Raw genomic sequence first — 27,937 nt, forward strand, 5'->3', positions numbered from 1 at the left:
AGGGTGAGGTTTTTTGGACTCCATTGGGAAGGGACGACAGAACCTTCCCAGACTTCTCTGTGTCTTTCCCTGTGACTGGTTTCTACTTCTTTTGCTATAATAAAATTGTAATTTTAAAGTATAACATGTTCCTGGGGCACCTGACTGGCTCAGCCAGAGGAACATGAGACTCTTGATCTCCTGATTGTGAAGTCCAGCCCCATGTTGGGTGAAGAGCTTACTTAAATAAAACTTAAAAAAAAAAAAGTGTAACATGTTCCTGAATGAAGTCCTTATAGCTAAATTATTGAACCTGAAGGGGTAGTGGAAACTCCCAAACTAGTAGCCAGCTGGTCATAAAGTGACCTGGAGGACCCCCCCCCCCAAGCCAAATTTTTATCTGGTGTCTGAAGGCAATCTTGTAGAAAACTGTGCTCTTAACCTATGAAGCAGACTTCATAACTCTGGATAGTTGGTATCAGAAGTTATTGCAAAGGTACTTATAGGAACATTTAGCTGGAGGCCCTAACCCAGGCCAGGAAAGCCCTCATGCTTAAGTGATGATGAACTTGAGACCCTATGGAAGACTGAAAATTGGACCAAAGGTATGCATTGCCTGGACTGGGGTGGAGGATGGGGAATGGTGTGCATTATGTACCAAAGCAAAGCAAACAATTGAGATTTACACAGAAGAGAGTAACACAAAAAGCTTTCCCTTATGCACTGCATGCATACATTCTGATTCTTCTGTTCCAAAACGCTGTCAGTCTCAGCTGTTAGAGGTATACCCTGAGCCTCAGGTATGTTGAAACAGAAGACTTATCCAAGGCCACACAGATGACATGAGGCCTAGCACTCCAGTCTCTTGAAAACAGACTATATGGCCATTAGATTATGATTCCTGAATGAACGAAGAACTATCCCTGTATTGTGCATAGTAAGTAAACCTGAGGTAAATGTTCAGGTCAGACCTATGACATAAAGTAGACCAGGTAGTATGTTTATAGAAAGCATAGTTAGAGCAACATCACCCTTTTGTCCCTTAAGCACTCTACATTTTAAAACACCTGTTGTAAAACACGAGCACAGAAGAATCCTGAAACAGAAACAGCCTGGAATCCCCTATGCACTTGTTTGTGAGTCAAATCATTACTGGGTTGTAGAATACCCTCAGTGGATCATAACTAGTGTTTGTTATTAATAAAATAGGATTTAAAATGTCAGGAAGCGGGGCATCTGGCTTTTGGTTTTGGCTGAGGTCCTGGATCAGGCTCCCTGGTCAGTGCAGAGTCTTCTTGAGATTGCTCTTCCTTTCCTTCTGCCACTCTCTCTGCTCACGCTGTCTCTCTCTCTCAAATAAATAAATCTTTAAAAAAAAAATACACAGATCAGAAAACAACATGTGTAATAAGGACAAGTACTGTCATGTGCAACTTTCATGTCAGTTAAATATATCCATGTTTGTAATGGTCGCAAAGTAAAGTTAAAGCTACTACAACAGATCATAATCAAAAACAATGCTAATGCTGCTCTAGTCCATGCCCCTTACTTCACCAATCAAGATATTTAGACGAAGAGGTTGAGAGGCTGGTCCCAGGTTATGCATACACAACCCCAGAGCTTGATCAAGAACCAGATGCCCGGGCAGCCCTGGTGGCGCAGCGGTTTAGCGCCGCCTGCAGCCCAGGGTGTGATCCTGGAGACCTGGGATTGAGTCCCACGTTGGGCTCCCTGCATGGAGCCTGCTTCTCCCTCTGCCTGGTCTCTGCCTCTTTCTCTCTCTCTGCATCTCTCATGAATAAATAAGATCTTTAAAAATAAAATAAAAAAAATAAAGCCCTCACATGAACCATTAAAAAAAAAAAAAAAAAAAAAAGAACCAGATGCCCCTATGTTCCAGTCCAGGGCTCTTTACATAAAAACCTAGAGACCAAAAGGAGCACTCTACGTTAAAGATTAAAATTATACAAATTTATATGTACACTGTAAATTATACATAATATAATGTACACCAATATACACACTATAAGATACAAGAAAATTATACACCATATAGTCTTTACCTACTGTGATAGTCTATAAAGTCTATAGGCAATGTATCTTTATGTAAGTTTAACTGAAACATATGGAAAAATGCTTAAGAATATCAAGTAGTATTTACTAAACCATACTTATGAAAAACTAGATGCTAAGATGATGCTAAACATGAAATATCTACTCTCTGGATACGGGAAACTAAGAGCTCTAATTTCTACAAATTATATTTTAACCTAGTAGGTTTTCCTGGTGCTATGCCCAAAAGGCAGGATTTTAAAAATAATCCATAATGGGGCACCTGGGTGGCTCAGTTAAGCATCTACCTTCATCTCAGGTCATGATCACAGGGTCCTGGGATCGAGCTCCACATCAGGCTCTCTGCTCAGTGGGAAGCCTGCTTCTCCCTCACCCTCTCCCTGCTCCTCCCGCAGCTTGTACTCTGTCAAATAAATAAAAAATCTTACGGATGCCTGGGTAGCTCAGTGGTTAAGTACCTGCCTTTGGCCCAGAGCGTAATCCCGGAGTCCCAAGATTGAGTCCCATATCCGGCTCCCTGCATGGAGCCTGCTTCTCTCTGCCTGTGTCTCTGTCCCTCTCTCTCTGTGTCTCTCGTGAATAAATAAAAATCTTAAAAAAAAAAATCTTAAAGTAAAATAATCAGTAATAACTCACTGTTTCTCAATCCCCTCACCTCCCTAAGTGATACACATAAGACTCAGCACTCCTGGATTTCTCCCACCCCTCCCTTCTGGGCACAGAGGCCACTTGGTAAGTTCTGTGAGTGGGCCAACATCTACAGCATAGGCTTGAGTCCAAGGAAAATGAAATGGTATTCTCTCCCTTGTTGAATTTTATGACTTATTTACCGTATTTCATTAGAAAATATCCTTTAAATGGGGTTTTTTGAATGACTGTTTCATTCTATTGCATGACACTAATTTAAGAATACCAAGTTTTCCTGGAAGAATATTTGTTCAAATTAAAAAACAGAAATAAAAGTTGAAATCTGCTTGACAAGACAGTTTCCCAAGGACTTCAATAACAAGTTTAATTACTGGTTAAGAAATCAAAGCAACAAGTCATATAAAATCCTTGGGTTTATTACTACTAGGTTGATGAAATAAAATAGAAACCCAGAACTCCCCTTTTCACAAGTTCAAGAGAAAGGATGAAGAATTAGTGGGTATTATATAACAGCCCTTAAAACCCTTTCTTCTTAGGGATTGGGGTTTGTATTAGATCAGTATTCCAACTCTGTCTAGGTCCAGCTAGTATTAAAGTGTGTGTGTATTTTTTAATTTACTCACTTTATTCTCATCTCAATTCTTGAAATAACCATCTGAAGTGTTAATTACATATTTCTAACTTACACTAATACATAACTACTAAAATTCTAAGTGTTTACCCTAAGTCTAAAATCATCCCTTATACCATCAGCAGAAACACATAATCATGGTGACTAATCTGCCTACATCCTAAAACAAAGGCTTCAAAGATGTTATTACAATGTGAATAGAATGAAAAGGTTTCCACGTTTCACACGCACCATCCATAAGAAACTGAAACTCAATTCATGGGTTTACCACACTTTTATTACCAGTACTCAGCGGGAACTAAATAATCTTCGGGTGGTTACTTCCGTTTTTTCGGTTTCTTAGCGTGTCCACTTTTCTTTTGTCCCTTCTTCTTCTTCTTAATGAGAACAGCTTTTTCTCCAATAAACAAATTTTTACACAGTCCTACATTTTTTGAAGCGGAATTAAGTCCCTCCTTAGGTTTACCAACATTCTTCAAACTGGGATTTGAATTTGGTTTTAATTTTTCTTTATTAACAGAACGCATGACTCTCAGTTTTCTTCCCATCAGTTCAGAATTATTTAATTTCAGAGCAAGATGAACAGCATCTGTATTCTGCAATAAAAATCAATATATTAATTTCTACCAGAAAATCCTCTGCCAAGAAACTAGTAAAATTCTGACTTGAATGGATTAGAACAATTTTTAAGCTTGCTCATAAGACAGAAACCCCTCCCATTTCCATATCCAAGAGATTCGATCCCATGAGTTTCAACAACTGTCCTTGAAGTGTCGTGTTCACTATGCTCCTTGTGAGTTTTCCCCCAGGAAGCACTCAGCTGCCTTATCACAGTCAGGTAAATCACAATCCGACAGGCTTCATTTTTCTCATTGTAAAACGGGAGTTTCAGCCAAGATTAGTCATGTGCAATCTTCTAAATCAATGAACCTCTTCTTGTGTTAGTTGACTTGAGAGAAGGGAAGTCTGAGACGCTGAACTAGATGCCTTGCAGGATTTTGTTTATATTCCAAGTTCTATTACTTTTCTAGTGTAATATAGAACCATTAAATGCTAACAATCCTGAATATTCATATTTGTTAAAGGACTTTACAAACTTATCAAGCAATACTAGACAGCAGAGAAAGTGAGGTAACTCCAGTGCAGTAATGATGGAAACAAAAGGCTGTGACAACCTTTCTCAAAAGCTAACTCATAATAAAACATAGCAAGAGTAAAAAAAAAAAAAAAAACAAAAAACATAGCAAGAGTATTAAACATGGTCATGTCTCTTTCATGACAGAGCAGAAAGCTAGCTGAGGACAAAGCACAAGCGGATTCCCAGGTGGGATATGTGTGACATTCCTCAGGCATTCCTTGGGTGCCCTTAAACTAAGGGAAGGGAAAAACAAATGGTTAACTGATAGAGATGACAGTCCTGTAAGTATGAGTGTCCATCAGTTTACAAACGTCTTAGTGATTTAGGAGGAAAAAGCATTCTTATCAATCGCCTAACTCCCAGAGACCCACAGACTCAATTTCCTGGAGCCTTAACATCACCCTCCCCTCCACAAGGATGTGGGAAACAGAGGAAAAAGGGAATGTAAATAAAATTAAATTAGTTTATAATCTGTGGCCCATTGGCAAATACTTGAGATAGGCAGAGTATAATGTTCCTCCAGGGAATTCTCAACTCTTAATTTTTAATGCCTACCAGAGGGAAAAACAAACTCCCTTAGCTTGACAATAGCCAGGCCTCCAGTATCCGAGTCTTCTTTAGCATATTAAAGTCCTTTTGGAAACCTCCCTTTGTCCTTAGCTCCCCTAAGTCCCAAGTATAAAATCAAGTCACCCCTCACACTTAAAATGCAGCCCTTTCTGTCCATGGGTCCTGTCCCCGTGCTTTTAATAAAATCACCTTTTTGAATCAAAGACAGCTCAACAATTCTTCCTTGGCCTTCAGCTCTGGACTCCAACACCAACACTCCAAAAACTACGTCATTTGGTGCCCAACATGAGGTATGTCTTCTTTTCATCTGGACTGAGACTCAGTGCAAACCTGGTGAGTCCTTTCACTTCTCATCTTTTACTCTCATTTCTTTTTTTTTTTTTTTTAAAGACATTTATTTATTTATGAGAGACACAGAGAGAGACAGAGACATAGATAGAGGGAGAAGCAGGCCCCTCACAGGGAGCCCGATGTGGGACCCAGGCTGGGATCACACTCTGAGCCTACTGGGCTGAAGGCAGAGGATCCACTGCTGAGGCACCCAGGCGTCCCCTTTACTCTCTCATTTCAAGGGCTTTTCAAGGAATATGGTCTCACTGGAACACTTTCATGCTAATTGTTCAAGTTGCAATCTTCTAGCCTCTGGCTAACTCACGAGAGGAGAAAGCCTGCCTTTTGGCTAAAAGTTAAGCACCCTGGATAAAAGGAGAAGACCTAGAAACTGGATGCTGTCTTTATTCCTGTCCTCATACAAAGTTGTCTAGGGGATGCCTATGTGGCTCAGTGGTTGAGCATCTGCCTTTGGCTCAGGACTCGATCCTGCAGTAGAGTCCCACATCAGGTTCCCTGCATGGAGCCTGCTTCTCCTTCTCCTTCTCCTTCTGCCTCTGTCTCTGCCTATCTCTCTCTCTCTCTCTCTCTCTCTCTATCTCATGAATGAATGAATCAATCAATCAAACAATCTTAAAAAAAAAAGTTGTCTCTCTTGGGCACAGGACAGCCACGTAGGTGACTAGCATAGCTGCCAATCTTAAGATTCCCATGTAAAGGTTCCTCCTTACTGGTCTATGTGATCCCCTGCAAATCTTTCATCTAGCAGCTTCTTGCCACGAGACCTCCACTGGAGCCAGCCACAACCTGTACCCAACTGAATTAAAACCCAACCAAGGAAGGTTTCCTAGGGAAGTTGGTTGTAAATACCACATGTGTTGAAATGTCACTTAGATCATGATGGATTTCAATCTTTTTCCACTTCATGGAAGGTGGGAATTCCAAGATTTAATACCTTACATATTCAGTACCTAAAATATTATTTACAAACATTAATATGGAGAAAGAGTGAACTGGAATGACTTTTGGTGAGGTATAATGACACGAACGATAGTCTATCATGGCAGGTTCTGAGTTTAGGTTTCTGAAGATGTAATCTGAAGGTGACAGTGAGTGACAATGAAAGAGCAGTGACAGCCTGTCCAGTGCATTTCAGAGAACAGTGACAATCACTAGTCTCCCATACCTCAAAGAGCACGTAACCGAATCCTCTGCCAACTCCCGTAACTCGGTCTCTCACAATCCTTACTGCCACGATACTCCCACAATCCAAAAAGTGTTCCTCAACTGCAGATTCTTCAACTTCTAAAAAGAAATTCAGTCAAAAATATAAGTAAGAACAGGATTGCCTTAGAAAGCTGGAGATGTTTAATAATGTAGCAAGTTAACATAATACAGCTAATATAGTGAGCCCCATGAAAATTAGTCACATTATATTCCATACTTTTTTAAGTTAGTCTTAAAGCAAAACATCGTTATTACTTAGTTATTATTTTCCTGTTGTTTTAATGATAAACAGGTGCTTTATTGGTTTAAATGAACTTACTGTACGGGAGATTTCCCACAAACACTGATCTCTTGTCCCTCTGAAACATAAAGAGAATAAAAATAACTAGAGCAGCAAATGGAAGCCATCCTAAAATGCACTCTTTCTCTCGCCCCACATATCTGACAGGTCTCCATTTCCTGATTTATTTATTTTTTTAAAGATTTTATTTATTAATTTGAGAGACAGTGAGAGAGAAAGAAAGAGAGCGAGCACAAGGGGGAAGAGGGAGAAGCAGGCTCTCTGTGGAGCAGGGAGCCCAACAAAGGGCTCGATCCCAGGACCCTGAGATCATGACCTGAGCCAAAGCCAGAGGCTTAACCAACTGAGCCACCTAGCCGCCCCCTCCACCTCCTGATTTAACTCATACCAGTCCCGTTTGATTGTTTCTTCCTTCTTCCCACTCCAAAGTGAGTGAGCATAAGAGGAAGTAGTTATTTTTTTTATCACAGCTAACACGAACACATGGCCATGCTCAAAAAGGGCATGCTAGATTAGAAACTGTCTCTGTACCGGGCCAGACAGTAGGTATGCCAGGATTGGCCAGCTGTGTGGTCTCTGTTGTAACTACCCCACCACCCCTGCCATCCACCCCCACCCCCCCCATAACACCACATTAACATGTAACCTAATGCATATGGTTGTGTGCTATTAAGACTTTACTTAAATAACACAACAGCAGATGGATTTGGCCCTCAGGATGGGTCAATGGTCAAAGCCAGAGAGGTCATTTCTTAGCCATGGTAATGTACCCTCTGTTCCTGTGGTGAGCCCTTATAACGTAGCCTGTGCTCACTGTGAGAGATCTTATAAACTGCAAATCTGGGCAGGTTGCTCCTGCATTTAAACCTGTGGAACTGCTCCTGGATAAAATCCAGGCTCCTCAACACGGCAGGCCACTCTTCGTGATTTGGCCTCTTCCTAGTTCTTCAACAGCAACTCTTACTGCTGTTCCTCCTCACACTCTACCTCTGATAACTGTATCAAGCTCTTGCCGGTCCAAAGCCAATTAAATTTTGGCCTCCACTACATATACTATTTAAAATTTCTTGGGCCTAGATAACACTGACTCATCTTTCAAGTTTGACAGAGCACCTGTTCTCCTGGAAGCCCTCCTTTGTCCCTTCTTGCTGGCACCTCAAGTGTCCCTATCCTAAGCTGCCAAAGCATCTGGTGTACTTATCATAAAACAGAGCCACAATCAGCCTGTTTTGTCTTCACCTTTATACTGTGAACCTCTAGAGAAGTGAGACTGTATCTCAGCACTGCATGCCTGACATAGAGTAGGGACTCAAAAACTGTTTAAGGAGCAGTTTACCTTTCTCAATCTCAGTATGTGAAATAACATGTCAGCCCCAGTGATCTCCAATATCCCTTCCAGGGTAACTCTAATTGCTTGATCTAGGAGTGGTGGGTGGAAGCTGTTGACTGAGGTCCTTGTGCCACTCTGGGCACCAACACTATACCACAAAGGGCAAAAATGTTTCCTTCTCAGCTTCCTCACGCTCACTGCTGATTCCATTCCTCTCCTAGCAAAACCTCAGAAGAAAACGTTTCATTTTATGAGACTCTAGTTAAGTTCTTTACACAACTCAAGTACTACTTACAGATGAAGTCTCAGATGCAAGATCAACTCTAATACGAAATCCATCTGCAATTTGGGCACCATTTCTGTATTATAAATACGAAGGGGAAAATGGCTGTTAAAAATAAGCACCGAATATTAACTGTAATATTCACTCTAAAGTCAAACCAAAGAATAACACATGTACTCACACAATCACTTAAATACAATCATTCTGTTCAAATCTCAAAGAGATAAAATTACCTTTTCAAGGCTTTTGTAGCAGAGCTCTCGTTCTTAAACACAACATAAGCATTAATATATTTCTGATCAGGATGAATTTTACGTCTATACAACAAGAAAAGACAATATAAAAGCTATTAATCTCAAAGTCACTAAAAAAATACAGCTTATTTCCTTCTCACTTTCAATCAACACGTATGACAAGAATTCCTGGGGGGGGGGAGTTTCACCTCTCTCTCTCTTTCTCTTTTTTTAAAGATTTTATTTATTCGTTCTGAGAGACAGAGAGAGAGAGAAAGAGGGAGAGACACAGTCAGAGGGAGAAGCAGGCTCCATGCAGAGAGCCCAACACAGGACTCGATCCTAGAATCATGCCCTGAGCCAAAGGCAGACACTCAACCACTGAGCCACACAGGCGTCCCTCTCTCTCTTTACCTCACTGTTCAACCTAGTGAAATTTCCAAAGCCTGGATTTTGTTGTATGCAAGCTAACAATATAATTCAATGTGTACCTCTGTCCTTGCGATTTCTTGGCAAATTGGCAGCCAGATCCAGAGGTATGATCAGACTCAGACTGCACCCCTTTGTCAGGACTAGAGGTAGTGCTGTGTTCTTTCAACGGGAAACATGTCATGACTAGTTTTCACTCTTAGTAACTGCAGTTATTGCTGCTCAATGCCTACACCCACTAATTCACTAGGTTTCCAAAATGGTCATGTAATTTAGATGTGACCAATCAGCAAAAAGGACCTACTATTGACCAGAGATTCTTCTCTGAAGACACGAACCTATTGTTTTTGAAGTAACAAAAACGCTAATAAACGAATGAGTACCATCAAGAAAGATACTAGGAAACACCAGAGCATTATTCATGGCACTCTGTAATAATATACAACACTATTTGATAGTTTTATATTGATAAAACTAGCTATGATTTACTGAATGCCTAATATAATATCGGGTACTGGTTAGACATTTTATGTATTTCATTTAATCTCACATCTCTGACATGGGTGTTACTTTTCTGATTTTATGGATAAGAAAGCTGAGACTCAGAGAAGTGCCATGATCACAAGGCAAGAAGTGGCAAGCCCTTAAAACACACCTACGTGACTCCAGGGACCCTACTCAGTCTGTTCAACACACATTTGCTGACAACATCCTAATTAGCATGTCCTACAGCAATCCTGGTGTTGTCATGTTTTTATCCTCTCCAAATTCATATATTGAAATCCATTTAATGCCCAATGTGATGGTAATAGAAGGTGAGGCCTTTGGGCGTTGCTAAAGTCATAGGGTGAAATCCTCAAGAATGGGGCTAGTGCTCTTAAAAAAAGTACCCCACAGAGCTCCTAGTCTCTTTTTAAATCTTATCTCACAATATAAAATGTGAGGACACAGTGAGAAGGCACTGGCTATGAATCAGGAAGCCGACCCTCACCAGAATGCAACCACGCTGGGACCCTAATCTCTGACTTCGCAGCCTCTGAAACTGTGAGAAAGAAATTTCTATTGTTTATAAAAAGCCATCCAGTCTGTGGTATTTTGTTATGGCAGCCCAAATAGACTAGGCCTAATCCCAAGACAACCTAAATGGAAAGTGACTTTAAAAACTCTTAATTGTACTGTTACTTGAGGAGAAAGGATCCTTGGCACAGGGAATAGGAGGGCAAGAATGCAGTTCTGCTCCCTCAGATGTGGCAAGAACATGTTTTGTATCAGGCTTGATAAATTTTTTTTTAAAGATTTTATTTATTTGGGGATCCCTGGGTGGCTCAGCGGTTCAGCACCTGCCTTTGGCCCAGGAAGTGATCTTTTTTTTTTTAATATTTTATTTATTTTATTCATGATAGACATAGAGAGAGAGAGAGAGAGAGAGAGAGAGAGAGAGAGAGGCAGAGACGCAGGGAGAGGGAGAAGCAGGCTCCATGCAGGGAGCCCGATGTGGGACTCGATCCCGGGACTCCAGGATCACAACCTGAACCAGAGGCAGATGCTCAACTGCTCAGCCACCCAGGTGTCCCTTGATAGATGATTTAAAAACACTAATGACATCTAGAAGGTACAAAGCCAAGAATAGCATCACTCTCACCCTAAACAATAAGAAGCCAGATAGCCTATAACATTGTAAGCCACCAGAGCTGAAGACAAAGTGAAACCCAGCAGCTTGAACCCTAAGCAAAGATCGGTCCACCTCAAGAGACAGGAAGCAGCTCTGGTTCACAGGACCAGTGCCAGACAAGCGAGTTGGACTGATTTTAGCTAATATTTAATAAACTGCTAAAGCTGAGTGTGGGCTGGTCCTGAAATGGCATCTCTGGAGGCCGCCAACACAGTGGTACATGCCCATGAGTGGGCTCTGCCAATGTCCCTGGGGAATGACTGAGAGCGGGCGGGAGCCCAAAAGCACCCATGGAGCGTGTGGGCTGGAGAAGAGAAGGGCCAAGGCTAGTGTGCAAAGGGTACAAAGCCCCACCAGGATTCTTCTCCCTACAGAGAGGGCTAAGCTGCTAGGGCAGAGGCAACAAACCCTGTCACCCTTGGGCACAGGGGATATACCCTTGAGGCTGGAAGAATGGAGGCCTCCTGTCACAGTGAGGAGTGGGAAATGGTCTCCAGCACAAGACCCACCAAAGGCATCAGGCAGAGCATGGCTGCCATGAGAGGGAAGACCCCCCGGACACACTGACACAGACAGGGCCTGCCAGCAATCTGCAGCCAAGCCAGGACATCAATGAACCCCACAGCCACCTGACCAGACCACTAGAAAACAGCACTCTCTACACTGGATTTGCAATAAGATTTGAAACTTCTGCTCTTTAAAAGACATCCCTGGGACACTTGGTTGGCTCAATGGTTGAGTGAGCATCTGCCTTTGGCTCAGGTCATGGTCCCAGGATCCTGGGATTGAGTCCTACATCAGGCTCCTCGCAGAAGCCTGCTTCTTCCTCTGCCTGTGTCTCTGCCCCTCTCATGAATAAAATCTTAACAAAAACAACAAAAAAAGACACCCTTAAGTAAGTTAGCCACAGACTGGGGCAAAATATCCAAAGCATGTACAACAGAAAAAGGTCTTACATTCAAAACAGAGAACTCCATACAACTCAATACTAAGCTGGGGTCCCTGGGTGGCTCAGTCAGTTTAGCATCCGACTCTTGATTTCTGTTCAGATCATGCTCTCAGGGTCATGGGATCGAGCCCCATGTTGGGCTCCACACATGGAGCCTGCTTAAGATTCTGTCTCCCGCTGCCCCTTCCCCATTCTAAAAAAATAAAATAAAAAGACAAGCCACCAGAAAACAGGCAAAATTTTTCAAATGACACTTCTTCAAATAGATACAAACTGCCAATAAGCACATGAAAAGATAATTGATATCCTTCGTCATCAGCAAAACAGAAATTGAAACCACATGACAAACCTTCTGAATGGCTAAAAATTAAATGACTGACAAGTGCTGGTGAGGATGTGACACAACTGGAGTTCTCACACAACTGGTGGGATGTAAAATGCTGCAACCACTTTGGAAATTATCTGGCAGCTTTTAGAAAACTGACATACCCACAAGACCCAGCAATCCCACACCTCCAGATACTTTAGCAAGAAAAATAATTTGTATACTAATGTTTTTAGAACCTGTAATTCATGATAGCCCCAATCGTAAATAACCTAAATATTCATCAAACTGGTGAATGATGAACACATTTTGGTACAGCCACACTATGGAATACTACTGGGCAATAAGAAAAAAAAAAAAAGAAAGAAAGAACAAGCCACTGAACATCCAGTAGCATGAGCGAATCTCAAAATCATCATGCTGAGCAAAAGAAGTAGGTAACACTTTATCTCCTGCATGATGAGTCCATATACATAAAATTCTAGAAAACGCATGCTAACAACAGAGACAGGGAGCAGGTCAGTGGCTGCTTGGGGATGGGGTGGGGAGGCAAAGGCGATGACACAGAGTGATGTTAGTATTCAGTATCTTGACTGTAGGAATGATTTCATGAGCACGTACATATGCTAAATTCATAAAATTGTACATTTTAAATATGCAGTTTATTGAAGGTAAGTGATGCCTTAATAATGTAGAAACAAAGCCAAAGGAATGGACTATATGAAAAAACAAAATAAGTTTTACATGGCAAAATCCTCCAAGCAAAATAGCAGCTAAAAATAAGGAGAAATATTCATTAACTCAAATTACTAAAGGCTGATTTCCTTAACATCCACATATCTATGAGAAACTATTCAACAACAAAAAAATGGAAAAATGATGGTCAACAACTCAGATAAGCACAAAAGACTCCTGAATATATGAAAAGATGCTTGCTCTCAAGAGAAGTGCAAATTACAAGTATCATTTTTCACCTATCACTGAAAAGCTCAAAAACTTCTATTTTGTAAAGGTGGAAGAATACACATCGGTTACCATCTCTAGGATAGCAGTCAAAATTACAAATGCAAATACATTTTTGACCAAACAACTCCACTACTAGAAAGTTTATCCTAGAGATAATTCTCACATGTACAAAATTACATGAAAACAAGGTAATTCACTCCAGCCTTATTTGTAATGGACACAAGACTGCCACAACACATCAATGTCCATGAGTGGAGAATTTGCTGACACAAGTTATGGCATACCTTACAGAATACAGAGATGCTCTGAAAAAGAACAGGGGGATAATTTTTACACTGATAAACATCTCCAGTTTATAGTAAGGGGAAAAAAGGAACATGTGGAGGAGTATGCACATTTAATACTACTAAGTCAAAAGTTATGTGTGTGGGGAGTAACATATATATGTGTGTATCAGTGTGTAAGCGCATAAAACGTCTCTAGGTTATACAAAAAAGTAAAACCAGTAGCTGCCTAGAGCAGGAAAATGGCTAAGGGAAAAAGTCTAGGAGAAACTTTTTACTCCCTTCCTTTTCTTTCTTTTTTTTTTTTTTTAAAAGTAGGGTCCATGCACAGCATAGAGCCCAACGCCAGGCTTAAACTCATGACATGAGTTCAAGACATGAGCTGAGGTCAAAAGTCAAACACTTGGGGATCCCAGGGTGGCTCAGCGGTTTAGAGCCTGCCTTCAGCCCAGGGCGTGGTCCTGGAGTCCTGGAATTGGGTCCCACATCAGGCTCCCTGCATGGAGCCTGCTTCTCCCTCTACCTGTGTCTCTGCCTCTCCCTCTCTCTCTCTGCATCTCTCATGAATAAATAAAGAAAATAAAAAAAAAAAAGTTGGATACTTAACCAACTGAGCCGAGCCACCCAGGTGCCACTTCACTGCATACACTTTTATACTTTATTTTTAACCATTTGTTTCATTATTTGTTCAAATAATTTTTAAAAAATTTTAATTGGGGGCAGGTGTCACAGAGGCCAATGGCAATCAGAGTGTGAAAATTCCATTTTTCTGGCACCAAAACTACTTAGGGCTATTGTACACTCCTATCAAGATCTTGGTTTCTGTTGACACTTGGGCCCTTCCAGCCTGAGAGAGGAATAGGCCTATATGGTCTGAAGAAGGCAGCCTGTGTCTTATCAAATTTCCCATTCCTTACAGCAGCTGGACAATGCCCTGCATACGGCAGGACTGACATGTTTGGTTACCCAACAAACATTAGTGGAGTCAGTAACATATACTAACACATACTTATCAAGTGTTAACTATATACCTGACATTGTATGGGTATGGGAAAAAAAATTGGCAGAAACTCAGCCTGCCAAACAAATCTAAATTAGGGATGAATGTAGAAACAAACTCACCAAAATGCTCAAAGGGACCACCTAATTCAAAAATCCTGCCATTGAACATAAAGACTCCTAACTCTGGGAAAAGAACTAGGGGTGGTGGAAGGGGAGGAGGGCGGGGGATGGGGGGGAATGGGTGATGGGCACTGAGGGGGACTTGACAGGATGAGCACTGGGTGTTTTTCTGTATGTTGGTAAATTGAACACCAATAAAAATTAATTTATTAAAAAAAATCCTGTCATTGTAGGATTCCCAGGAATATTTTTAAATTTAGAGTATAGTCAACACATTACATTAGCTTCAGGTATAAAACAGTTTCAAATGAAATCTTTTTTAAAAATATTTTTTTTAAATATTTTATTTATTTATTTATTCATGAGAGAGACAGAGAGAGAGGCAGAGATACAAGCAGAGGGAGAAGCAGGCTCCATGCAGGGAGCCCGATGTAGGACTCGATCCCGGGACTCCAAAATCACACCCTGGGCCAAAGGCAGGTGCTAAGCCGCCAAGCCACCAAGGGATCCCCTGAAATTTTTTTAAAAACTTTATTCAATCAGTACTGGCTGAGGTAACTAGGGACTTCTTTTTATTGAAACATAATTGGGGATCCCTGGGTGGCGCAGCGGTTTGGCGCCTGCCTTTGGCTCAGGGCGCGATCCTGGAGACCCGGGATCGAATCCCACATCAGGCTCCCGGTGCATGGAGCCTGCTTCTCCCTCCGCCTGTGTCTCTGCCTCTCTCTCTCTCTCTGTGACTATCATAAAATAAAATTAAAAAAAAAAATTAAAAAAAAGAAACATAATTGACATATAACATTAATTTCTGCTGTACAATATGATTCAGTATATGCATATACTATAAAATGATCACCACAAGGAGTCTAGTTAACATCCATCACCGCACACGGTCACAAATTTTTTTATGATGAGAACTTTTTTTTTTTTTTTTAAGATTTTATTCATTTGAGAGACAGTGAACACAAGCACGGGGAACAGCAGGCAGAGTGAGAAGCAGGCTCTCACTGAGCAGGGAGCCCAGTGTGGGGCTGGATCCCAAGACCCTGGGATCATGACCTGAGCCAAAGGCAGACACTTAACAACTGAGCCACTCAGGTGCCCCTTTATGATGAGACCTTTTAAGATCTACTCTCTTGGCAACTTTCAAATAACCAATATAGTATTATTACTGTAGTCGCCATACTGTACATACATCTCCATGACTTATTTAGTTGTAACTGGAAGTTTGTATCTTTTGACCTCCTTTACCTTCTTCACACAAAGAAACCACCGAAGGGTTTCACCACAGAGCAGTCTGTGTCTTTGAATTCTTTTTTAAAAAGATTTATTAACTTTAGAGAGAGAGTGTACACGAGCAGGGGGACAGGGAGAGGGAGAGAAGCAGACTCCCTCCTGAATGTGGAGCCCAACACAGGGCTCAGTCCCACGAACCCGAGATCACGACAGATAGCCAAAACCAACACACTCAACTGAGCTACCCAGTTGCCCCTTGAGCTGTTTTTCATTCACTGACTTACTTTACTTGGCTTAATGCCTTCAAGGTCCATGTTGTCAAAAATGGAAAGATTTCCTTCCCTTTTTTTCGGGCTGAATAATATTCCTGCATGTACATGCGTGTGTGTGTGTGTGTGTGTGTCTCCCCCCCGTTCATCTATTGATGGACACTTACGATGCTTCCACGTCTTGGCCACTGTACTGCAATGTTTTCAAAGTATGTTATTTTATATATTTATATATATATTTTATTTATATATATATGTTACATATATAAAACATATGGAAATAAGTATTATATATATAAATACTATTTAGGTTTCATGTCCAGCATGGAGCCCAACATGAGGCTTGAACAAGAACTGAGCTGAGACCAAGAGTTGGACGCTGAATGGCATGAGCCACCTAGGTACCCTGACGGTATATTACTTTATTTAATCTATTATAACTGTACCTACATTCAGATGTAATCTGTATAACTATTAATATATCTATATCAAATATATACATCTGTTTGTAAAATCTATATTACATGTGCTAGTTAGAAAAAAAAAAACAAAAACCCAAGATCAGAGATTAATAGGAAACGCTGCACTTAACTGAAGGTAAATGAGAAATAAAGGTTTACACTTTAAACTGTACAACCTTATATTGACATATAACATTTTAAATGTTATATGTCAATTATATTTCAACTTTTAAGATTAATGAGAAATACAGGAAGAGTAAAGAAACTTGAATGTCTTATCCTTGGCACCAAGTGGATAGGATAGGGGAAAATTCTCTGAAAATACGAACCACAAACCATAATACCAGTCTAGTTCCAAACCCTCAGAGAGCCTGAAGTGGTATTTTTTTTTTTTAATTTTATTTATTTATGATAGGCACACAGTGAGAGAGAGAGAAGCAGAGACATAGGCAGAGGGAGAAGCAGGCTCCATGCACCGGGAGCCCGACATGGGATTCGATCCCGGGTCTCCAGGATCGCGCCCCGGGCCAAAGGCAGGCGCCAAACCGCTGCGCCACCCAGGGATCCCTGAAGTGGTATTAAACTGGCAGTACCCCCAGGTGACCAAAAGAAGCAAACATGGAACTCTGGAAAAACCTAACCTACCAACAACAACTATGGGGCATTCCAGACTTTCAGATGCATCCTGACTTCAAATTATTAAGATATGGGAAAACGTGTGCCTTAGAACTGATAAAATATGGTATTTATGATTTATACTAGAATATCTGGGCACAAGACTTTCTTATCCTCTTCCAAGCACTACGCTCAATTAAACGCCCTTGAAATTTTTCATGGTACATTTTCTAGTGAGTTATTTTATAATACTTTCTGTGCCTCTACCATTTATTTTAAGGCTTAACAGACAAATATCTTACAAGTTTATATGCTATTACAGACGTAAGAAAATGGTCAAGTATGACGTCTTACCCAAATATAAAAATCCATGAAAACATGATCTTAACTTTTAACAAAAATGGAAAAGAGTTTAAATCTACTCCCTTTCTGTAATTATAAACTTACTTTATTGCTGCCAACTTTTTGGACAAAGTTCCCTCTGCTGGAATCTTTTAAGAAAAAAGAAAAAAAAGAGTATTAAATAAAATTCATTATCTGAAATATTACTTCAAATTAATTATATTTTAATTAACTGAATTCTAAATATCTTACTCTGATGTGATCATTTAAAACATTCGAGGAGGGATCCCTGGGTGGCGCAGCGGTTTGGCGCCTGCCTTTGGCCCAGGGCGCGATCCTGGAGACCCGGGATCGAATCCCACATCAGGCTCCTGGTGCATGGAGCCTGCTTCTCCCTCTGCCTGTGTCTCTGCCTCTCTCTCTCTCTCTCTGTATGACTATCATAAATAAATAAAAATTAAAAAAAAAAAAAAAAACATTCGAGGGAAATACTGAATCAGAAACAACCATCCTAATGTTATATGAATGGGACCTGGAGGCTTAGAACAAAATATTCCAATGATGTAAGACCATATTCAGATTTCATAGGTATTTACTTTCCATCTAGACGGAAGTAGACATACTGTGCCCTTGAACTGTGTCAGGTGACTCAAAGGGGTCTCAGGTCATGAGAAGACACTGATGTTGAAGATGCATATGAAAAATTAAGGAAAACTTTTATAAAATAAGCTTGGAAAAAGGCAACATTTCTTAAATTAATATTTTATTGTAAATTCTACAGGATTTGAGATATGTCGAACTAAATTGGTAAATAATATAAAGAAATATTATTTCATCTAAATGTCTAAAAGTTGATATATGCCAGCTGGCAAAAACAAACAAAAACAAAAACAAAAAAACCCAAAAACACCCCATGGTATCTTTAATTGGGCAAATAAGGGAATCCCCTTTACGTTCAAGCTCACTTTAGTTTCAGTCATATATAGTTTCATTTATTTATTTATTTAAAGATTTTATTCATTTACTTATTTGAGAAAGAAAGAGCACAAGCAGGAGGGGCAGAGGAAGAGGGAGAAACAGACTTCCCACTGAGCATGGAGAACAACACAGAGCTCCATCCCCGGACTCTGAGATCATGACTTGAGTGGAAGGCAGATACTTAACCAACTGAGTCACCCAGGTGCCCATATATAGTATTCCTTTAGTACTATTTAAGAGTGAATGGGGTAGGGAGGGACAACTTTATGGAGTAGATGGAAATTCAAATCAACAACTGTGACTGTCGGAATATACCAATACGGTCAAGATACTGAGAAGGCAAAGGTGAAAAGAAACAGACCTGAAAGTTCACAGATCAGGAACACCTATGAATGTCAATTTAATTTAAGGCAGTAATTATAAATCTCTGAAAATCTTTCTTAGTCATCCAAAATATAGCAAAACTAAGGAATTCTCAGTTTTTCCTGTTCAAACTGCTAACATACAACATAACAGTGCAAGACATGAGAAATGCACAAGTGAATTATCAATAGGTGAATGACAGTCATCAACACACATTTATTGGGTGCCTTATAGGAGCCTGCAACCATCTAGATCCTATTATTGAAGATACAAATGAGTAAGTGTAACATAAGGCAATAAGGTACAAAAACAATTTAGAGGGAAAAAAATACCACTTAATGGTATAAAGTATCAGAAAAAACTCGAGTGACATTTTCTTCTTTTAAATTTTATTATTTTTTTAAAGATCCATTTATTTGAGAGAGACTGCACTGCATGCAAACACGGGGGTGGAGGAGGAACAGATGGAGAGGGAGAGAGAATCCCAAGTGGACTCCACACTGAGCCCATTGCAGAGCTTGATCTCACAATCCTGAGATCATGACCTGAGCTGAAATCAAGAATCGGACATTTATAACTGCCTGAGCCACCCAGGTACTCCAGAATAAGTCACATTTTCATGGTCTACAAAAATATAGACAGTATCTTAATAGACAAAATGAGATTTCAAGAAGGATGCCCAACAAAACGAATGAACTGAGCAAAAGGACAGGAGTGAGAAAACCCAAATGTATGGTCAGCATTGAGGGAAGCTTCAGAGCTACAGAAAAGTCTCATATGGAGGTACACATGGCCTCAGGGCCACAAAATGACAAGTGTCAGGCTATGAACCAGGACAGATTTCACTCACAGAAAGAAAAATGTAAGAGGTTTAGGCAATTCCATATAGGTTTGATATGTGTAATGTGCAGGTACTGGTGACCCAAGGATGATCAAGACAAACAGTACCAGCAATCACTGCTTTCAGTCTGGTGGGACACACGAACAATGTAGTAATTACAGAAATTACAGAAGTAATTTATCATAAGGACCATGATGAAGTATAGGGTGCTAAAGAGTGCACAGCAGGGTCAGCAAACAGACCAGTAATCCAGGGACAGGGAAGAATCTGGCCAGGTTCCTCAAAAGTAATATCAGGCCAAGGTGTGTATGTGTGTGTGTGTAATAATCCTGAGTTTCACTAAGAATTTTTGGGAAAGCTAGGGATCCCTGGGTGGCGCAGTGGTTTAGCGCCTCCTTTGCCCCAGGGCGCGATCCTGGAGACCCAGGATCGAATCCCACGTCGGGCTCCTGGTGCATGGAGCCTGCTTCTCCCTCTGCCTATGTCTCTGCCTCTCTCTCTCTCTGTGTGTGACTATCATAAATAAATAAAAATTTGAAAAAAAAAAAAAAAAGAATTTTTGGGAAAGCCAAGTTCACAGTGGGTATGCTGAACAGAAGTAGACTGAGGGTAGAAACCATAACAAGCCTCTGCAACTATTCTGGCAAGAGATAATGAGGAGTTAGGTGGAACAACGCAGGAAGAAAGGAAGGACTCTTGGGGAAAAAACAAAACAAAACACTCAGCTAAAAAATAAGCAGGGATACCAACAATAAAAGGGTGAGTGGGCAAAGAGTCCAAGGCAATGAAAAGGAAGCCTTGGTGGCACTAACTCACACAGAACATCAGCACACAGCACGGGATGGGGCCAGGGAGAGTGGAGGTGGACACAGACATGCTGAAACCCGGGTGCCAAAGATACCCAAGTGGATGTGTCAGGGACAGATCTGATAGGGAGAATGGGACTCCAAAAGGCAGACAAAATATATATGAAAAGAGAGAGAAACAAACACCATGACAGAATCATGGAGACTGCCAAAAACCTTGGGAAATGTCTATTTTTAAGAGAAAGAACACATGTGCCAAGTGTGGGGGTGGTGGCAGAAGGAGAAGGAGTCTTAAGCAGACTCTGGGCCAAGCGAGAAGCCCAAATCAGGGCTCGATCTCATGACCCTGAGATCACAACGTAAGGCAAAACCCAGAGAGTTGGACACTTAACAGACTGTACCCCCTAGAATCGTCTACTTTTAGACAAGAGGGCAGTTTTGTCCTCTGGGGACATTTGGCAATGACTGGAGAAACTTTGGGTAGTAACAGCCTGGGTGGGGAGGGTGCTACCAGAATCTAGTGGGTAGAGGTCAAAGATGCTGCTAAACATCCTTCAATGCACAGGGCAGCCTCCAATAACAAAGAATAATCTGGCACCATACATCCATGTATCAAGGCTGAGAAATCCCATTTTAGAGAGTCACATGAGGAAGAACAGTTAGAAACAGGGAATAAACTTTTCTTTTATTCTAATGTGCGTTAATTACATTTAAAAAATATAAATGAGAATAAAAAGAATGATACTATTTCACGCTCCAAGAAGCATGGCTATAACTCGTCTATAGTGTTCAGTTGGTGAAATCAGATATCCTCTCCTTCTATAAAGGTTTAATATTAAATTGATTTACAAAACAAAAACAAAAACAAAAATCAAATTTGTCTGCCTGGGTGACCGTGTGGCTCACTCTGTTAAGCATCTGACTTTCTTTTTTTTTTTTTTAAGATATTATTTATTTATTCATGAGAAACAGAGAGAGAGGCAGAGAAACAGGCAGAGGGAGAAGCAGGCTCCATGCGGGGAGCCCAATGTAGGACTCGACTCTGGGTCTCCAGGATCACGCCCTGAGCCGAAGGCGGCGCTAAACCGCTGAGCCACCCAGGCTGCCCAAGCGTCTGACTCTTGATTCTGGCTCAGGTCATGACCTCAAGGTCATGAGATCAAGCCCTGCATCTGGCTCTGTGTTCAGCAGAAAGCTGGCTTGGGATTCTCTCTCCCCCTCCCTCTGTCCCCACCCCCCCACCCCAAGCTCATGTATAGAGCATATGTCCGCTCTAATAAATAAAATCAATCTTGAAAAAAAAAATTAAATAAATAGAAACTTTGGCTTCCTATGCTCGGAATTTAAGTACTGTTTGCAGTAGTCACACAAACTTTCTGTACTGAATGCCTAGGATTCTAGAAATGCTATTCAACATGTTTTAATGTTCTGCAAACAAGTCACACATCCACTCTCCAACAATGGTATAATTTTACTATGTGAACTCATTAAATATGAACAGAATCCAAGTGCCAGCACTACATACTAAGAGCATCTCTTCTCTTCAGTTAGATTTGAACCCGTTGATTCAAAAAAGTTGTGCTTCTCCATCTCGCTAATACCAACATGTTAGTAAGTCTGACTTAAATGCAATACATTTTAAGAGTTGCAATTTCAAGGTGGGGAGAACACATACCAAAGAACGAAATCGTACAGAATCTATTTGTCCATACTCTCTAAAAAATGATTTCAGCTTCTAAAAAAAAGAGAGAAAAAACAAGTATACATATTCTTCAGTTTACTTTTAGAACATCAAATAAGTGCTATAAAAAGGAATTAAGTAAAACTGATATTTTATTGCCAGGTTTTATTTTAAGAATATTTCAGGAATAATTAACTATTCAGATAAAAGACAAAAAATTTGGCTGAAAGTTATATATATATATATGCTTATATAATATAAACACAACTCAAGTTATTACTACCTATAAAGGTACACATTTTTGTCTTTCAATCTTTTATAATCTTTACCACATATAAATTATAAAGGTAGGACTTAATCAACCCCACACAATGGAAGAAACTTAGGATGTATGCATCCATTTATAAAACAAACATTCATTGAGCCTCTTACTATGCACTAGGCACTATTTCAGGTTTACGTTCTAGTAACATGTAACAGAAGAAACAGCTAGGAGAAAAAAGAAAACCCTATTAGGAGGCCACTGCAATACTTGAAGAAGATTTGCAAAAGCTTGTATTAGGGCACTGACTATGGTAATGGAAAGGAATGGGTGTATACTGGAATCAATCTAATTAGCCTAGTCATTTATAATGAAGTCAATATGTTAATAACTTATTAATCATGCACTTATTCAATGAAGGAAGAATAAACTAAGCTATGAATTATTAACACTCTGAATCTTTACAACATGCAGATTATACACTTACCTTCTTATTACATGTGACAGGCAAATTCCCAACAAACACAGTTCTCTCATTCTTTAATCTCTCCTCTTCTTGGTTGATTTCAATTTTCTTTCTTTGATTTAAAACTATGTGGTCTACATCAAGTACTTTTTTATCTGCTACATTAATACCAGATTGAGAATTATTCCTCTTCTGTTCCTGTTTTTGATGAATTTCTTCTTCTAAATCACGACTTGCTAGAGTGTTTTTCCTTTACAAGGCAAAAGAATATAAAGAGCAAAAAGAAAAGAAGAAATGAGTCCAGGAAGTCAGGTGTAGTATTTGACAAAGTACAAGGATTAGAAAATATTTCCACCTGTGCTTTGTATTTACCGTAGAGTCTGAGACTCTCTCTCTCTCCCTCTCCCTCTGACCCTACCTCTACAACCTCATACACATGGTCTCTCTCTCTCACAAAAAAACTCCTACCTACTTTTGCTTCCCTAAATATAAACTTATGATTCATAAATATATGTAAATTTAAAAAGCAGCATTCTCAAAGAGACAATTTTTTCCTAAATTCTGACCAGTATTACTCTTCCACTAGAGCAGAAATTCCACTGAGGGTTCATGTCTAGTTTTTTGTCCACTATGGCATATAAAGTACTGAGCAGGAGTGAAAGGAACCAAGACAACATGGTGAGGTAGGAACCAGGTCAAGGACCATGACTGCTAGGAAAACGTACTTAGACAGTATCCCATAGAGTCTAAGGAGCCACTGAGGACTTTGGAGATTGCCTAAAAAAGATCATTTGGGCAGCAGAGCAGAAGATAATTATGAAGAGGTGAAGGGTGGAAAAGGGAGATCAATAAGAAGATAGTTGTAACAGCATACTATCTAAGAAGACAACAGACCAACTAGAGAAAGAGAAGGGTGGAAAGGCAGAAAAAGATCAAAGAGATCAGCATCATCAGGACTCAGCAGCTGATTAGATGTGCAGGGAAAAAAAGAGAGTGTAAGATGACTCCCAAGTTGTTGGCTCAGGCAACTGGAAGGCTGGTGGTATCACTCATGCAGAGGAACATGCTTGATGAAGATAAACAGCTCAGTCTGAAGCATTCTAAACTTAAGGTGCAGTTGACTCTTGAGCAACATGTATGAACTCTACTTACAAGTGGAGAAAACAGTTTTCTAATAAATATAGTTTTCTATAAATATAGTACAGTACTATAAATGTATTTTCTCTTCCTGATGATTTTCTCAGTAACATTTTTTTCTCTAGCTTACTTTATTGTAAGAATAAACACTATACTAAAAAAGCAACCTACAGAATGAGAAGATATTTCAAATGTTTATTGTAAGAATAAACACTATACTAAAAAAGCAACCTACAGAATGAGAAGATATTTTCAAATGCCTTTATCAAATGAAGGCTAGTATGTAAGATCTATAAAGAACTTCTCAAACTCAACACCCAAAAAATAAATAATCCAGTCAAGAAATGGGCAGAAGACATGAACAGACATTTCTCCAAAGAAGACCCACACATGGCCTAAAGACACATGAAAAAAAATGCTCCTTGTCACTTGTCATCAGGGAAATACAAATCAAAACCACAATGAGATACCACTTCACACCAGTCAGAATGGCTAAACTCAGGAAACAGCAAATGTTGGCACAGATGCGGAAAGGGGAACCCTCTTCCACTATTGGTGGGAATGTAAGCTGGTTCAGCCACTCTGGAAAACAGGATGGAAGTTCCTCAAGAAGTAAAAATAGAGCTACTCTATGACCCAGCAATTACACTACTGGGTATTTACCACAAAGATACAACCGTAGTGATCTGAAGGGGCACATGCACCCCAATGTTCATGGCAGCAATGTCCACAATAGCCAAACTGTGGAAAGAGCCCAGATGTCCATCAACAGATAAATGGATAAAGAACATGTGAGATATATAAATATACACAATAGAATATTACTGAGCCATCAGAAAGGATGAATACTTTACATTGATGTAGATAGACTGGAGAGTATTATGCTGAGTGAAATAAGTCAATCAGAGAAAGACAATTATTATGTTTTCACTTATATGTGGAATAGAAGAAACAGCACAGAGGAACATAGAGGAAAGGAGGGAAAAACTGAATGGGAAGTCATCAGAGGAGGAGACAAACCATGAAAGACTTAACTACAGGAAACAAACTGAGGGTTGCTGGAAGGGATCCAGGGGAAATGGGGTAATTGGATGATGAGGACACGGAGGGCAGCCTGAGTGGCTCAGCGGTTTAGTGCCGCCTTCAGCCCAGGGCGTGATCCTGGAGACCCGGAATCGAGTCCTACTTTGGGTTCCCTGCATGGAGCCTGCTTCTCCCTCTGCCTATATTTCTGAGCACTGGATGTTATATGCAACTGATGAATTACTGAACACTACATCGGAAACTAATGACATACTATATGTTGGGGAATTGATTATAAATAAAAAGAAATAGAACTATATATAACATAAAATATATAAATGTGTATTTTATGTACTGCTTATGGTACTGGTAAGGCTTCTGGTCAACGGGAGGCTATTAGTAGTTAAGTTTTGGGGGAGTCAAACTTATATGTGGATTTTTGACTGTGTGGGGGTTGATGCCCCTAAACATTCCATTGTTCAAAGGTCAACTGTATATAGAAAATATAGATGCAGATGTCAGCAGGTAAACTGATTCACAGCTCAGGAGATCAGGAGAGAAAACAGAACAATGCAGCCATGGGCATAAATGAGGTTGCTCAGAATGAATGGTAGAAAAAAGTCAGTGACCAAACACAGAATCCTGAGGAAAATCAACATTTACAGAGCAGTCAGAAGAAAAGGTACCCACAGTAACACTGAGAAGAAACAAACAAGAGGAGAATCAGAAGAGATTGCTACTTAACAGCTGCAGAAAAAAGTACCCATGAGAAATACAAGAGAAGACTCACGAGACAAAGGCTTTATTGTCTATTAAATATGGCAACCAGGTCAGCATGGCTCTACTGAGCACTGTTTCAGAAGTTTGGTCAGATCACAGAAAAAGAAACACAACAAGCAAACAATCAGACTACAAGTTCATGGAAGAGAAAACAGATCAAGAAAAGAACACAAGTATCACATTTTTCTGAAAGCTTGACTACGAAGGGAAGGAAGGCAGCAAACGGAAACATGACTACAGGTAGGGTTTGGTTTTGTTGGATTTCTCTTTTTAGGATGATAATCTTGAGCACATTTGTATAGCAGACAGAGGAAAGATACAGGAAAGAAAAGAAAATGGATATATTTGAGGACATAATCCAGAAGGAGGTAGAAGAGGTCTGTAGTATACACAGCAGAGGGGACTGATTTAATTTGGACAAGGAAGAAAACATCTTTCTCTGAGGGAAAAGCAAAGAAATTAAGGATATGCATAAATACATTAAGTAGGAGGTCAAAGAGTAGTAGTAACTGTTAGCAATGAACAGCTGTGACTAGGTAACATCATCAATAGTGATAGAGAAACGAGACTTCAGGGGCTTAAAGAGAGTGGCTTCACACACTGAGGAAAGGTACCTGGGAACCTGGATGTGACTGCTATTTGGATCTTGATCAAATCAACTGTAAAGAAAAATTTTTTAAGCTAATGGCAGAAATCTGATCTCCAGCTTAGTAAACTTAAGAAAACAAAACTCATCTTCATGCTGAATTATTTACACATTTAGATTACAGATCTTAGATTTGCTTCCACTTAATGAGGGAGTCATGAATGGGGTCAGGATGAAACAAGACTGGCCAAGTATTAATAACTGTTGACACTGGGTATGCGAGGTTCTCTTCTCTTCACCCTTTTCAACTTTTGAATACGTGTGAGATTTTCCGTAATAAATGTTTTTTGTAAAAATGAGAACTACAAAATGAGAAAAAAAGATGAACACTGCAGGTGCAAAATCTCAATTTCTTTACCATCTAATTTCTTCAACATCAACTTAAGAGAATTCTACCAACCTTTTGTCTGCATCAGAAAGTTTTTTCTTCGCTTTCACTGATTTTGAAGGTTCTTGCAAAAGTGGTCTCTGAATTTGAGATGTACTTTCTTCCTCCTCATCCCGTTTCCTTTTCTTGGTGGTTTCCTTTTAAAAGTCATAAGCTGTGTTTGAGATCTCATCTTTTAAAATCATTTAACAGTCTTTCTAAATTAGCAATTTTTCTGTCCCACTGGATGTCCAGTAGTGAAAGGTTACTTAAATTCTCTCCGGCCCACTCTGGAAACCACGCACTGAGAGGTAAACTGCTTAGGTTTTTTTTGTTGTTGTTGTTGTTTTTTAAAGATTTTGTTTATTCATGAGAGATACACGGGGAGAGGCAGAGACATAGGCAGAGGGAAAAGCAGGCTCCCCGCAGGGAGCCTGATGCGGGCCTGGATCCCAAGACCCCGGGGTCACACCTGAGCCAAAGGCAGACGCTCAAGCCCTGAGCCCCGCAGGCGCCCCAGGCGCCCCAGGCGCCCCAGGCTGCGTGTTTTAGAAGCCTATCTAACGGGCCCGTCGGAATAGCACCCGGTGACTTACTTTAGGCACAGGCACGTACACGGGCTGAAGCTGAGGCTCTAAAGAGCCGAAGAGGGACGCCAGCCGAGCTGCGCGGTCTCCGGGGGGACGCCTGCCCTGGAACAAGCTGCTGGCGACTTGTCCAACCACATAGTCTCCGGTCAGAGTCCCGCGAACGTCGTCGTCCGGGCGTTCTCTGCACACGGACGCCACAGCGTCAGCCATGCCGCGTCCCACCGCTTCGCCCGCCCGAGCTCCCGAAGCTTGCCTCGTGCCACTCACCCTTCCTCCGCACCTCCCTTTTTCTTCCGTTTGTTCTTCCCTTCCGCCAGCATTCTCGTCCCACGGCTCCAGACACAGCAGCCGGGCCGCGAGCCCGCACGCGCGCCCGCACTTCCGGCTCCCGGCTACTTCCGCTCGCGGAGCCACGCCCCTTCCGCTCTGGGCTGCGTGGGAGCCGGAGGCCTCCAGCCGCTCGGGGCTGGGCTTCCTGGGGCGGTTGGACCTCTTCAGGTTTGCAAGTGAGAGGAGAGTGCTTGAGGCTTGGAGCGTAACTAAGGATCTGCCAGACTGGGTGTGGGGTATCAGCCCAAGTGGAG

General features: G+C 40.7%; 1 protein-coding gene across 2 annotated transcripts; it reads right to left on the bottom strand.

Annotated features, from left to right (window-relative positions):
• Positions 1-3,590: 3,590 nt before the first annotated feature.
• On the bottom strand, positions 3,591-27,747 carry RBM34 (RNA binding motif protein 34). Of its 2 annotated transcripts, XM_041750501.1 has the most exons (11): positions 27,621-27,747; positions 27,360-27,534; positions 26,797-26,921; positions 22,832-23,060; positions 22,077-22,136; positions 17,519-17,562; positions 8,744-8,827; positions 8,523-8,586; positions 6,916-6,955; positions 6,556-6,674; positions 3,591-3,927 (listed from the first exon to the last, which is right to left on the bottom strand). In XM_041750501.1, exons 1-11 carry the CDS (start codon positions 27,671-27,673, stop codon positions 3,649-3,651), a joined length of 1,272 nt encoding a protein of 423 aa, XP_041606435.1. In that variant the 5' UTR covers positions 27,674-27,747; the 3' UTR covers positions 3,591-3,648. The 2 variants fall into 2 exon arrangements, with proteins under 2 accessions (XP_041606435.1, XP_041606436.1); XM_041750502.1 differs by lacking the exon at positions 8,744-8,827.
• Between the last annotated feature and the right edge of the window lie 190 nt (positions 27,748-27,937).

Source organism: Vulpes lagopus, chromosome 3 (genome assembly GCF_018345385.1).
Source record: "Vulpes lagopus strain Blue_001 chromosome 3, ASM1834538v1, whole genome shotgun sequence".
NCBI lineage: Eukaryota > Metazoa > Chordata > Mammalia > Carnivora > Canidae > Vulpes > Vulpes lagopus.

What these genes read in the sequence shown, in the direction of transcription:
- RBM34 (XM_041750501.1), bottom strand. Translation starts at nt 27,673, where the DNA reads ATGCTGGCGGAAGGGAAGAACAAACGGAAGAAAAAGGGAGGTGCGGAG. An exon ending in CTTTCTGATGCAGACAAAAG is followed by an intron (nt 23,061 to 26,796) that starts GTTGGTAGAATT and finishes TGCCTTGTAAAG; the next exon opens with GAAAAACACTCTAGCAAGTC. An exon ending in CTGTCACATGTAATAAGAAG is followed by an intron (nt 22,137 to 22,831) that starts GTAAGTGTATAA and finishes TCTTTTTTTTAG; the next exon opens with AAGCTGAAATCATTTTTTAG.